The 13700-nt window shown below is 32.6% G+C and overlaps 1 protein-coding gene across 3 annotated transcripts in view; it reads right to left on the bottom strand.

The window, feature by feature from the left end:
* Positions 1-13700, bottom strand: part of LOC113118203 (voltage-dependent calcium channel subunit alpha-2/delta-1) — a 90525-nt gene that overhangs the window by 31486 nt on the left and 45339 nt on the right. For all 3 annotated transcript variants that reach the window (XM_026287190.1, XM_026287191.1, XM_026287192.1), the window contains exons 11-18: positions 8156-8314; positions 7646-7750; positions 6450-6528; positions 6265-6314; positions 6056-6139; positions 5893-5970; positions 4204-4284; positions 2359-2433 (exon numbers count right to left, since the gene is read on the bottom strand). In XM_026287190.1, the coding sequence (XP_026142975.1) occupies positions 2359-2433; positions 4204-4284; positions 5893-5970; positions 6056-6139; positions 6265-6314; positions 6450-6528; positions 7646-7750; positions 8156-8314 (711 nt within the window). The remainder of the gene's footprint in view (positions 1-2358; positions 2434-4203; positions 4285-5892; positions 5971-6055; positions 6140-6264; positions 6315-6449; positions 6529-7645; positions 7751-8155; positions 8315-13700) is intronic.

Here is a 13700-nt window from a genome sequence, read left to right as displayed (position 1 = left end):
ATAAAAGCAATAATTTTTTTTATTTTTTTGGAAAGCAATGGAATATGGTGCAAAACATTACTATTTAGTTTGACACTTCCTTTACTATCACAAGTCACAATTTCAACAACAACAAAAAACTCCATTAGCATGCTGGATAACATTACCTTGGTTACATACTTCAAATTAGCATAATCATAAAACATGAATGTTTAACCAAATAAACCAAATGTTTACGATGAATGTTAGATCTCGCACTGGCCCCGAGTCATCCTTATTGTCAAGTCCTGCACATGTATAACTCTTTGCGATTGCATTCTGAGCTTAAATCAGAAAACGTCTAAACGATTTTCAATCTACAGCCATCCAGACATAATATATTTAATGCATTTTACCTCCTTAACTTGCAGGACTGTCATGGTGGGCTGGGACTGTCTGAGACTGGGGTGATGGACGGTGCTTTTACCATCCAGACCGAGGATAAACTATGACCCTGAACACATACACATGATCTCTTTTCTTTTTCACATTCTTTGTTTAAACGATGAAACACAGACTGGCCTATGTGTGTGGCTGGATGCCAGAATCAAAGGAACCTGCAAACAGACTTATTTGTAAAAAGTGTAGAGGAGTTGCATTGAGAAACATGTATGCAGGTTCGCTGCCAGAAGCACGGCGTATTACTTCGGGCGATTTGAAAAGCTCACCCAGCAGAGGGGCTGTGTGCTCCGATCCAAAGAAAAAGCTATGTGAGTGGCTGCTTACAGACCGCAAATGCCTGTTCGTACATTCTAAATCTACAGCTTTACATATGAGGTCAGATACACTTGTCAATAACGATATGAGCTGAATCACTCGCAGATGATTGATCTTCCCATTGGGTCATGGGATGGATAAATGTAATGTGGTATTACCTATAAAAAATATATGAATAGAAGGAAAAAAAGGGATAATATTAGGGCTATTAGGATATTGCAATATGTCAAAATTCATTGCATTACAATGAATTCTTATCAGAAAGTTTAAACAGCACCAAACACCACATAAGAGGAAAAAAAATACTGGCTTTGATAAATCATAATTATGAAACATGACATACAAAGCTTAAATACTGACATTTTAAGCCATAATTATGACATGGAATGTAATTAAATCTAACATAGTGAAAATTATTCATAATGAAATTACGGGTTTTTTTTTTTTTTTTGTGGTGAAATGGGCTTCCATGACAACCTGATTCTTCATTAATTGCACTGTGGGAGATTAAATGAATCCTTGTAAAACAACTTAAAGTATCATTGCAATATTTAGAAGAAAACAAATCTATGAGATTACATTAATATACAATATTTGAAAAGCTCTAGATTACACCACCGTTCAAAATTAAGGTCAGCGAGATTTTTTTCTTTTGATCTTTTGTGGTCTATAATGCTCACTAAGGCTGCATTTATTTGATCATACTATACTATTGTGAAATATAATGACAATTTAAAATAAATATTTTCCATTTGAATATATTTTAAAATAAAATTTACTTGTGTGCAAGCAAAGCTGAATTTTCATTCAGAAATCATTCTACAATGCTGATTTGCTGCTTAAAAAAATAACACATTATTATTATAAATGTTGAAAACAGTCATGCTGATACCTTTTTTTATTGAAATAAATGTAATAGATTTGGTTATTTTCAACCAACAGTTGAGTAAAATGTTTAACCCAACCACTGGGTCAGAACAGCCCAATCGCTGGGTTTGTCCATATTTTACTTACTTTCACTGACCCCAACATTTTTAACAGTAGAGAGTGTTGTAATTTCTCCAAACAATTATTTAAAGCCAATTATACTGTATTGTCATGAGACCATTGTTAAAAAAAATCCATATATGGACAGCTTTTAAGTTTTAGTGCAACCTTTTTCATGGATTTCATTCCCTTACAACCTGTTCATCCATGTCAAATCCAATATGCCATCAAAGCTGAGAGCAGCAATACTCAGAACAGCGCTTCATCAATTGTGAATTTCAATGGCACATTCATTACTTAAACTTGGTCCTCCGTAATACCGAACATATGCTTGATATAAATGCATACATGAAAACACAGACATGTATACATGCCATTCAAAGTCACACACACACACTCACACACATGTAGGTTAGAATGAACATAAATATGCAGCACATATACACACACAAAAAGGAAGGGGGATATAGTGATAAAGATAGAGATAAACAACAACTACAAATGTTAAAATACCACCAATTTCAAACGTATTAGAGAAGTATGTCATGGTTTCCCACCACAAACAGCCATAAATGGGTCATAAATGTGTTGTGATGTCATATTTGAGGTATTTGGGTAGAAAAAATGCTTCGGTACCTTTGGTTGCAGGTTTGGATGGAGCAGCACGTAACCGTTGGGATCAATTGCGAAATAATATCCATTAGGACCAATCTGAAATGAAATAAGAGGAGAACAGTGAGGACACCTCCAAAAAGAAGACCACCATCAAACCCAAATCCCTGCTTGGGCCTGGTTCCTCCGAGATGTGGTGGTTAATCCCTCACTAGCGGGGTACTGTCTAAAATCCCCCGAGAACATCGACCCGAGCTGTCAATCACCCCCGAGCACTTAGAGTTAATCAAATGTGTCGGTTCATCTGGAAACATTCCTTTGAGCTTAACAGAAAATCACAACCATTTACAAATCAAATGTAAGTACAAGCAGATGTAATGTACAAGGGCTTACGTCCTCTTAAGAGTGATCTTACTGTAAGGAGGCGAAACCGCAAGACGGCGGACCGCAGAACAATAGCGCATTTATCTTATGCGTGCCGTGTTATTCTTATTACAGCGACTCAAAGAGTCCGCAAAGAAAACATCTAACGCATGAGCTTCGCTTTGTTCTCTTATAAATTGAATTATGTAGCGTTCAAGGAATAGTTCACCCTAAATGAAAACTCGTCGCCGTTTACGCGCCCTCACGTCGTCCCGAAACCAGATTTTCTTTCTTCTCAAGTTTTTTTCCTCTTGCAATGAAAAGCAAATAGGGCTGTCAAGCACCAAATCTGAGAATAAAGTACCATAAAAGCACCATATAAATAGTGCTTGTAACTCAGGCGCTATTTACTGTCTTTTGAAGCCTTACAATTCTCGGCTGTCTCGTCTTAGACTTCAAACTGGTGCGGCACGACTGACACTTCAGATTTTATTCTACACTACTGTTCAAAAGTTTGTGGTTGGTAAGATTTGTTATGTTTTTCAAAGTCTCTTATGTTCACCAAGGATGCATTCATTTTATCAAAACACAGGAAAACTGTGAAATATTATTACGATTTAAAATAACAGTTTTATAATTTAATATAACTAAAAAAGTTAATTATTCCTGTGATCAAAGCTGAATTTTCAGCAGCGATTACTCCAGTCTTCAGTGTCACATGATCCTTCAGAAATCATTCTTATATTCTTATTTAGAGCTAATGAAACATTTCCTACAACGAAAATTATGAAAAGAGTTGTCCTTAATTTTTTTCCATTCATTAATGATTAGAATATTCAGCAGAAAAGCTGAATATTTTCAAATAAAAATACTTTGTAACACTATAAACCTTTTTGTTACTTATGTACTTTACATGGAGGCCCATTACAGCTACTGAAAAAAAGCGACTTTTTATCTCACAATTCTTACATTTTTTCTTGCAATTGTGAATTTATATCATGCAATTCTGAGAAATAAAGTCGCAATTCTGAAAAAAAAAAACTCGCAATTCAGAGATAAAAAGTCACAATTACCTTTTTTTTTTTTTTTACCTAATTTCTTTCATAAAACCTTACACGGCTCAATCTTTTGAACAGTATGTACATGAAGATGTATTCACATTTCCATTTAAAAACAATTATAATCAACACTTTTGTATGACTATTTTATGATGCTTTTGTGGTATTTTTGTAGCTTGTCTTTAAGTCCTCATTCACATTGTTTTTTGTTTTATTTTGTCAAAAAACTAAACAAATAAAACAAAACATGTGAACATTCATCATATCATTGTTGTTTCACAGAAGAAAAGCGTATTTGGACAATTTGGGTTTAAAATGAATAAGGCTGAGTAAGTAATGACAGAATATCAACTATTCTTTTTACTTATATTTTGTATGTTTTTATTAGACTGGAACACAAACGCATGAATATACGTGAGTTGAAATACTATGTGTTTGTGGTACTCACTGTGAAGCGGGGCGTCAATCTTTTGATATCATCCAGAGACACATCCACCCCCATCACTCCTAAAATCAACTGGTTCTGATGCTAAAGGAGAGATCATAAATAACAACGTTTTTAGTCTAACTTTTAATTGACTGACATTTATAAACAAATAATGAGGCAAAACTACAGCTGGAAAGCATAAAACCTTGAATGAGAATTCACAAGAACACAAACTGTTGCATTTGGGCAAAAATAACCTCCGTGAAATTACGTGAAGGTGTAGAGCAACACATCTAAACGGCCTCAATGCTCGTCACCCGTACAGGAAATAGATATTGACCTTATCAAAGCGGCCAGTGACGCAGTTGCTGAGTGGAAAGTAACGGCAGCTTTCAGAGGTCAAGTGGTTTAGTAGACAAACAACGTACGAATCCTTCGACCCCCAGCTAGGAAACTTTAGGATAAGATACTGTATTTATTTTCCATAGCTGCTACTTATGTCGTGTTGCTGAGAAGGTCACTGTCCACATGGTTAATACATTCAAGAGATAATAAGGTTTACACGTTTGCTTCAGTAGAAGCTTTATCCCCATTAAACGTGACAAAAATAGTAGTTTGTTTCAAGAATTGGGCTATTATTAGAGTATTGGGTCTGTTAATGACACATCTGGTGTTCTGGTCTGTGTTCATTCGAATTTTTCATTCCCGCTTTTGGGGCTCAGTTTGAAATATTGTTCTTGTTTGTGCACTTAAGGACCTGTGTTCGTTTAAAACGATATGTACAAAAAGTTTTAATTGTAAAAATAAAAATGTATGTTACAACATGTTCACATTTAAGAAATAATCTTTATATTTTCGACAAAGGCTGCTGTTAATTTAGAGAGAGTGTAAACCTTTTACAGTAAATACATAGAATCAAACTTATAAATACTTTTTCAGGTTTTACATTCATATTTATACAAAATGAACCATACTATATACATACAGTTGAAATGTCTTGGGACAGTAAGATTTCTTATTTTAATTTTTTTTGTAAGAAATGTATACTTATTCAACTAAAAATAATCACAGCTAATAAAGAAATAAAAAATAAAATAAAATAAAATAAATATATAAATTGCAAATAAAAATAGATAAATAATAAGAAAGAGATTATAAATAAAAGTTTTTTGAACACCAAATCAATATCATGATCAAGATCATGGATAGCATGGATAGCTAAGTTTAGGTTATTATCATAATAACAACAACAACAACAACAACAACAACAACAACAACAACAATAATAATAATAATAATAACAACAACTATGAAAGTTTTTGGAAATGTTTGGACGTGTATCAATTTCTGTCACTGATATATCATAGATACAATTTTAAAAAGGCAATTGTGACTTTTTTATCTCACAATTCAAAATGATTTTTTTTTTTTTTTTTTTACATTTATGACATCTATAATATATGTATAAACTGATGTTCAAGATTTTATAAAATTTTGTCCTGTTTGGTCACCCGTTTTACTCTGAAGTAGCTGAAATAGATATGTTTTGATTTTTCAGTCATTACACGATTCCCATTCCACAGCCTTAATTATTTCTCTTTCATACAAAATTCTGAAAGGTGATACTTTACAAATAAAGAGTTTGTGGTGTTTTCCAAACTTTTTATCTCAGGAAATAAACTTTAAATTCGAGATAAACGATGACCTGACCTGGCTTCGAGATCCCCCGTCCCTGGATCTGGTCTTGTTGAACACAGGTAGAGTGCCTGTGATGACTAGGCCCAACTCCTGAGGTCATGAAGAGAACACAAAAACAATCAAGCACAATGCACTTTCGCAATTTCTATGATGTTCATTAAAAAGGAGGATGTACCAGAGCATCCAGGTACACGTTGGTCCACTGCACTTGTTTGGCATCTGCAAGGACCATTGGCCTGCCCAAAACATCTAGATACTCCTACACAGCATTGAACAACACAGAGCAATCAATGACTGCTCATCCTTAGACCTTCACATACTGTACTTCTAAACAACTATCTAACCACATGAGTCGCATTTGAAACACTTTGGCACCATACAGACCTGTGTGTTTATGCGAATGGCTCCAATGGATGGGATTTCATAGAAATATCCTAGAGAACATATATGGATTATCAAATTTTATTTATTTATTTTATTATTATTTTTTTTTTTGCAATCCAGTGGTAAATCTAATTATTTTTGTGCTACTGCCACTAGGGGGCAAAAAAAGACTGAGCAATCCTTACCCTTATTAGCACAGGCCATCCACTTTATTGGCCCGGTGTCATAGTTATGTTGACCCACAGAGAATGTGAACACGCGCACCTACAATCCAACAGCATAGCATTCAGATTCAGAGCACCGTTATTGTATTACGCCAAAAAAAAAAAATCACACAAAAAATTAAAATAATCAATGAATGAATATTATTGGCACCCCTCAATAAATGTACTATAATATGTTATAAAATGTGTGTAAATGATAATTATGAAATAAAGTGTACAAATATAATGTAGAATAAAATAAACTCTAAATATAATTACTGAAATCTTCATTTAAATGTTTCTGAGAAATTGCTTATGATTTATTTAGTACCAATTTCAACCATAAGAATAGTGTACTCTTTTAAAAATATATGGACAAGAATTATTGGCACCCCTAAAGCTTATCATATAAAAACCTTCTTTTAGAGCTTACTATATAACATTTCTAATATATATATATATATATATATATATATATATATATATATATATATATATATATATATATATATATATATATATATATATATACATACACACACACACACACACACACACACACACACACATTCATGTATATATTTAAGAAAAATATTTTATGTTTATATACAGTATATATATATATATATATATATGTGTGTGTGTGTGTGTGTGTGTGTGTGTGTGTGTGTATTTTTGTGTGTACATTATGTATGTATGTAAATACATTATAAAACCATACATTTTCAAATTATATACTGTATGTGTGTGTATTTATATATAAAAAATAAATATACACAACACACACACACATATTATGCAAACTAAAATATATTATTTTGGATGCAATTAATCATGAATACTCTTTTGACAGCAGTATATATATATGGTAAAGTCTGTAATATATTAATGAGAACAAACATAGAGAAGGAAAAAAAAATTGAGATAACTTTGAAGATATTTAGAAACATTATGAGAATGTGAGCTTGATTTCCCCAAAGAAAAATGTTTGTTTGTCAGTCAATCAATCAATCAATCCGTCCATCCATCAATCAGTCTTAACAATACTGTAATAACCAACTTTATCTCAAATGAAATTGTTCGAAATGTAACCTATGTTTTATTTTGTAACAGTCACAAATATGTTGGTGTTAGTTTAATATGATTGATTAGAAACTGAAATGCAGCTTCACACACACCTTCTTGTCAATGTTGTATCTGCTGAAGACCTCCTCTGCTCTCTCCTCGCCTCCGTCAGTAAACAGCATTATGATCTTGTTGCAGTTTGCTCTGGTGACGTTTGGCTGAAATAAGCACAATCTGATGCAGTTACACACAACGACCAGCAGAAGTCAGCACAACACAACAGTACAACACTACTTTTACCCTTTTAACCCTTTTAGTAAAAAAGCAAATGTGATTCCAGGATTTCAGCCTCTGACTTGAGGCTTACTAGAAGATGCTTATGATTGAATCCATCAGTGACTGAAGGGAAAGATACCATTTAAACTGTATTTATCAGACTCTACAGTATTTTAACATCAGGTAAAAAGAGGATGCAGAGTGAAATAAGCTTACACATAATTCTTTTCAGCCAACATGAAGAGAAATCACACAAAGTGAAGATTTTAAGGCTGCCGGGGACTAAGACGAAATAATGAATATACATTTTCAATATAAAATCTCCCCGAAACAGCAAAAACTCATACATTTGACAGCTGAGTGAAAGCGAATTCGAAGCCTTTGGTGTAGTTGGTGATGCCCTTTGCTGTGATGTTCTGCACGGCATCTTTTAAGATCTTCTTATTGCGAACGTTAGCTTGAACCAGGTGGTCGAAACAAGCGGTGTTATTCACTTTTGTGTTAAACTGAAAAAGAGGAGAGAGAGGCATACAGTAAGTTAATAAAGTCACTGGTCTTCTCATTGTTCATTCACAGCAAGACTTTTTAGAATCACAAGAAAAGTCTGTGTGATTAAAAGATCTCTATTCTGGGGTCAGAATCTCTGCAGGTGTTTGTGAGTTATGCGCATGTGTTGTGGTACAGTGGTGAAAATAATTTGAGCTGACAAGCTGGATACCCTTACAAGTTTCTAATTTTCTGTTCAGACAGGGCTCTCTGTGTTCTGTCACTTATTGCGGCTGACCCCTGTGAACCTGTTACTTCAAAGCTTGAGAGATTGAGAACAAGAAAATAGACTTAGGTAGAGGAAGGAAAGAGAGAATAAAAGAGAGAGAGAGAGAGAATGAATGTGGGAGGAAAAAGAAGGAAAAACAGCATACTGCAAATTCTACAAAGTTTGTGGCAAAGTCCACAAACAAGATAAAAAATCTTAAAAATGAAGTCACTCAAAATGTATACTATGAGCAATTTTATCTTCTATTTATTTTAATGAGTTTATTTTAAAATAATCACATTTAAATAGCTATAGATACAAATAAAATAAAATAAATGTGGTGTGTAGGGATCAAATATTATTTAATTTAGTTATTAATAAACATTTACAATAAAAAAGCTAGTTAGTTGAGAGTGAAACAATAAAGACAACAACATAATAATAAAAATTTATTTGGCAATTAAAACTTTTTATTTTTACTACAATTGAATTGAATACTAATTCTACTGATTATTTTCAATTTAAAAACCAATTTTAAATTGATGGATATATTCAAGAAGCTAAAAACCTTAGCTAAGGCCCAGATCATAATTATTTTTATTTAGTTTAGTAATTGATAAAAAATATTTTTAATAAAAAAAAATATATATATTAAAAAAATTTGGTTTTGACAGTGAAACATTAAAAATAAATTAATGAAATGTTTAAGTCAATTAAAACTTTTTTTTAATAGGAAAAAAAAACTTTTTACTAAAATATAATTCAATATTTATTCAAAGTGTTTTTTTTTCTTCTCAAAATGTAGACATTATTTTCAGTTAAGAAGCTGAAGACCAACCTCTGTAATGTTTTTTTTTTTTTTTTTTTTTTCAGCATTTTATTTCTACTAAGGAAAAAAAGTTGGTTGCTGAGAGAGTAAAAATAATAAATTATGTTTTTAACAATTAAAACGAGAAGATTTTAACAATTTTAACCATTTTAAAGGGGAGGAAAGTACACTGCCTGTATGTAAAACTAGTTACATTTCATGCTAGGATCATTTTAAGTTAGTCAATAATGCTTAATTGGACACCAATTTGTACCTTACCCAGAGACGGCACCTCCTATACCCCAACAATGGGAAAAGTCAGAATGATTAACAGGTGCGAGTCAATTATGGCACCATTACGGCTAATGAGGTAGTATGTGCAAGCTAATGCTAAAATTAAAATGATTACTATATCTCCAGCTCTCCCTGAGGACATGCAAAAGCACATGATGCACTTCCTGTGCAAGCAGAACACACCTTCAAACATCCGTGTTTACCATAGTGCAGTTTTTCATCTATTTTTCATGATCCAGTGCTTATTTTTCATTCATGTCGACTCAAAAGGCTTCCTGACTTTGAATCTGTGGCCAGACACAAAGAGAGTTTGCTTGATTAGGACACAGGGGCCCGTCAATGATGTAACTGTGGGATCAGGTGTCTGTGCTCTGTCGAAAGAGCTGGATGTCAGTGTCTGCTGAATGAACCCATGAGTCACGGTTCGATTAGTCGCTCGAGCATTGACTGAATATTTAATTAATGCTCAGAATTATCGCCATGGAGGCCCCCGTGACTCACTGCTCTCAGCATACGGCAGGTTATAAATAGAGGAATAGGACACATTGATGATACACAGACCCCTACACACAGCAGACGGCACGCACTCACGGTGTAGATGGCTTCGCTGATTATAACGAGAATGTTCTAGTTCTGTCGTGTCACGTCTCTCCCCAGAGGAACGTTTTATTTCTCGGGGGTTGCTCGTTCACCGCTCAGGGGAATTAAAAGAGTTTTCAATTATGCTTTAAGTATTAAAATTTCATTGGTTGCTTCTTCGAAAAGTCCTATGGTGAAATAAAAATAGTAACAGTATTTATGGAGCACAAGGGTCTTGTATGACCCCAAAGGGGTCTGTTGGGGTAAATAATGACCAGCTGACTGTACATTGTCCCACCTTGGAAACTTACAAAATGAAACCAATTTTTAATTTTCATTTCTTTTCTTTTTTTCTTTAGATTTTTTTTTCCCCTCTATCTAATACGTTTTTTTATTTTTTTTTATTAGATGTAAAATGCTTGTAAATCTCTCATAATGATATGTAAACAGGCAAATTCTATGTAAACTGAGGTCCATAAGCTCAGAACAATAAGGACAAATTTATGAGCAACTTTTTGTAGGCCATTCATTTTTGACCACTGGGAATGCCACAAGAGTAAAAAGGTTTTATTCAAATTTAATCAATTAATTAACTAGCATTTACAATACAATAAGTATCCAATTTGGGTCAAAATGACCAGAAACATTTTTAACAATACCTTTTAATTTAATTATATATATATATATATATATATATATATATATATATATATATATATATATATATATATATATATATATATATATATATATATATATATATATATATATATATACATTTTTTACATATACATAATACATTTTATATTACTTTATTTTTAAATTGAAATTATTTTAATATTTGAGAAGAAAGAGAGCATGGAGTGATACAAATTATTATACAAAAATAAATAGGCGAACACTGTGCTTGATCAACCAGAATAAAGTATTCCAGACCACAGTGGGAAAAAAAACTACTTTTAAATCAACTGACCTGATATGTTGGAAAATGTAAAAAACAACCAAACAAAAAAAAAAAAAAAAAAAAAAAAACAACAACAAACAACTTTGAATCTCTATCTTTTGAAACCTTTGAAGAGACACACATGAGTATTTTTCTAAATCGAAAATTCGGAGAAGCAGAAGCACCTGATTCATAAATCGAGCATCTTATTCCATTCTTCATCTCCAGCCGGAGAAATGGACACATGTGCTGCATTAAATCCACCTCTTAAACCCAGAGTTACCTCAAGGGACTAATTTGAAGCTGTAATCTTATGTTCACCGTTCAAATTGTTTGTCATGCTGCAGGTCAATTGCACCAGTCAATCATTTCCTATGAAAATCCGCCCCACAGATGAGTCAATATAAATGATGAATCGGGTAATATCCTTGAACAATTCAGTGGCGGTTGCCACAGCAGAGCTCTAATGAGCATCAATAACCTTGATCCAATATTTGCCTTCATATACAACTAATCAAATATTTATTTGGACAATGATTGAAATTAGAGACACTTTAGCTGACCAGCAAAGCAGAAGACTGTTTTATCATAATATGCCATATTTCCTTTGTCTCACCTTCAAATAAATGTCACATTTGCATGGATATGCACCATCTATGATTACAGCTCTTATGTTAGGACGAAGGGCTGAATGGAGCATTATCTATGAAAGAAGCAAGCATGCATCTGTATCAGCTACTTTGATTCAGCCTTAAAAATACTTTAATTATGGATTTAATTAATTCCGGATTATGCAGCATAATTAACAGGTTAAACATTTGCTTTGATAATGGTTTGATTAAAATGGTTTGATAAATATGCCATGCAATGTGTGAAAATCAAGTCTATTTTAACCACATTTTATTTTTGGTACACTGAGAATGAGAATTTTTTTTTTTTTAATAAAAAAAAATGCTAATTACTTAATATTATTGTAAATTGATTATTAAATTGTATAATCAACACAAATTGGTTGGCCATGCATTTTATATTCAAAATCATAACCCTAACCCCTTTTTTTCCTGTAACTGACTGCATGGCCCACAAATACTGTATGATCGAATGGCAAAATCTCATAATTTCCTTCAGTTGGCTTTTCAAAAATGTATGAAGATTTATGAAATCCTTGAGCTATTGTTATAAGAGCCTTAGTGGCTGTGTACGTGGCATCATATTACAAAGCCTTGTTAAAATGAGTAAACAGTCGAGAACCCCTGTGCTGCATTCACACACACACACACACACACACACACACACACACATATATATGTGTGTGTGTGTTTGTGTGTGTGTGTGTGTGTGTGTGTGTGTGTGTGTATATGTATATATATATATATATATATATATATATATATATATATATATATATATATATATATATATATATATATATATATATATATATATATATATATATATATATATATATATATATAACTTGACAGAAATGCATAATATAGCTTCCAAAATAATGGTTTGGCTTTGTTTATCAAGCTAAATTTATAACATGTTCATGAAAGAAGCTTAATTAAAACTGAAATTATTAGATATTTTATTTGTATTGCATTGCTAAAGACATAAAACTGTTTATTGATCATAATCCTCCTCCATCCTTTCATAAACTAAATAGCTACCATATTTATAGAACACGTTGTTTATACTGGTGGGTATCGACTGTCCGTAAAATCACAACATATTATAGATTATAGATAGATTTATAAATTCAACCAACACAATGCCTACAAAGCCCTTTTATTTAAAACTACAGTACCACAGATACTCTCAAACTACTGATCTGTACAAACACACACTCCAAATTTGATCTTTGGGTATCCAACTGATGCATCTACGCTCGAATACACCCAAGCACACTCACACACATAACAAAACACTGCACTCTCATTGGCATACGTTCCCTGAAGCGAATCCTGTTGACAGATCTCACAGAGCTAATCCTTTATCGGAACAGTGATTTTCCAATGCAAGAAAAACCCTAAATCCTCTGAGAAGTGAAAACAATAAAGAAATCAAACTTTATTCATTGATGATTAAGAAATGGGATACCAAGCATGGTTTTGAGGCAATATCACCCTGAATACAAAAATTTTGTGTGATCGTTCATTTCAAACCTGTATGACTTTTATTTTTATTATTATAATTATTTTTCATAAAGTTACAAGAAATGGAGACTGAGGCTTTCAAGCTTAAAATACAAAAGCAACATAAAAGCTTTATAAAAGTGGCAAATGCACTATATTCTAAGTCTTTTCAATTCATACAATCATATTTCAAGCTATTATTTTCTCCTAAAGTGAGCCGTCCCAGAAACAGATCAGTGCATTTTGTGAAAAAAAATCAAATTATGTGAAGGTCATAGAGTCATTTAATGATATGACTCAAATGAATCATTCATCAGCCAGGCCTTATTTTCAACTTGCATTTCTCATATTTCTATAACACTTGGAATACAGCATA

Source organism: Carassius auratus, chromosome 18, assembly GCF_003368295.1.
Source record: "Carassius auratus strain Wakin chromosome 18, ASM336829v1, whole genome shotgun sequence".
NCBI classification, from domain to species: Eukaryota; Metazoa; Chordata; class Actinopteri; order Cypriniformes; family Cyprinidae; genus Carassius; species Carassius auratus.
Note: the sequence above shows the minus strand (reverse complement) of the source record. Positions and strands in the feature narration are given on the sequence as shown.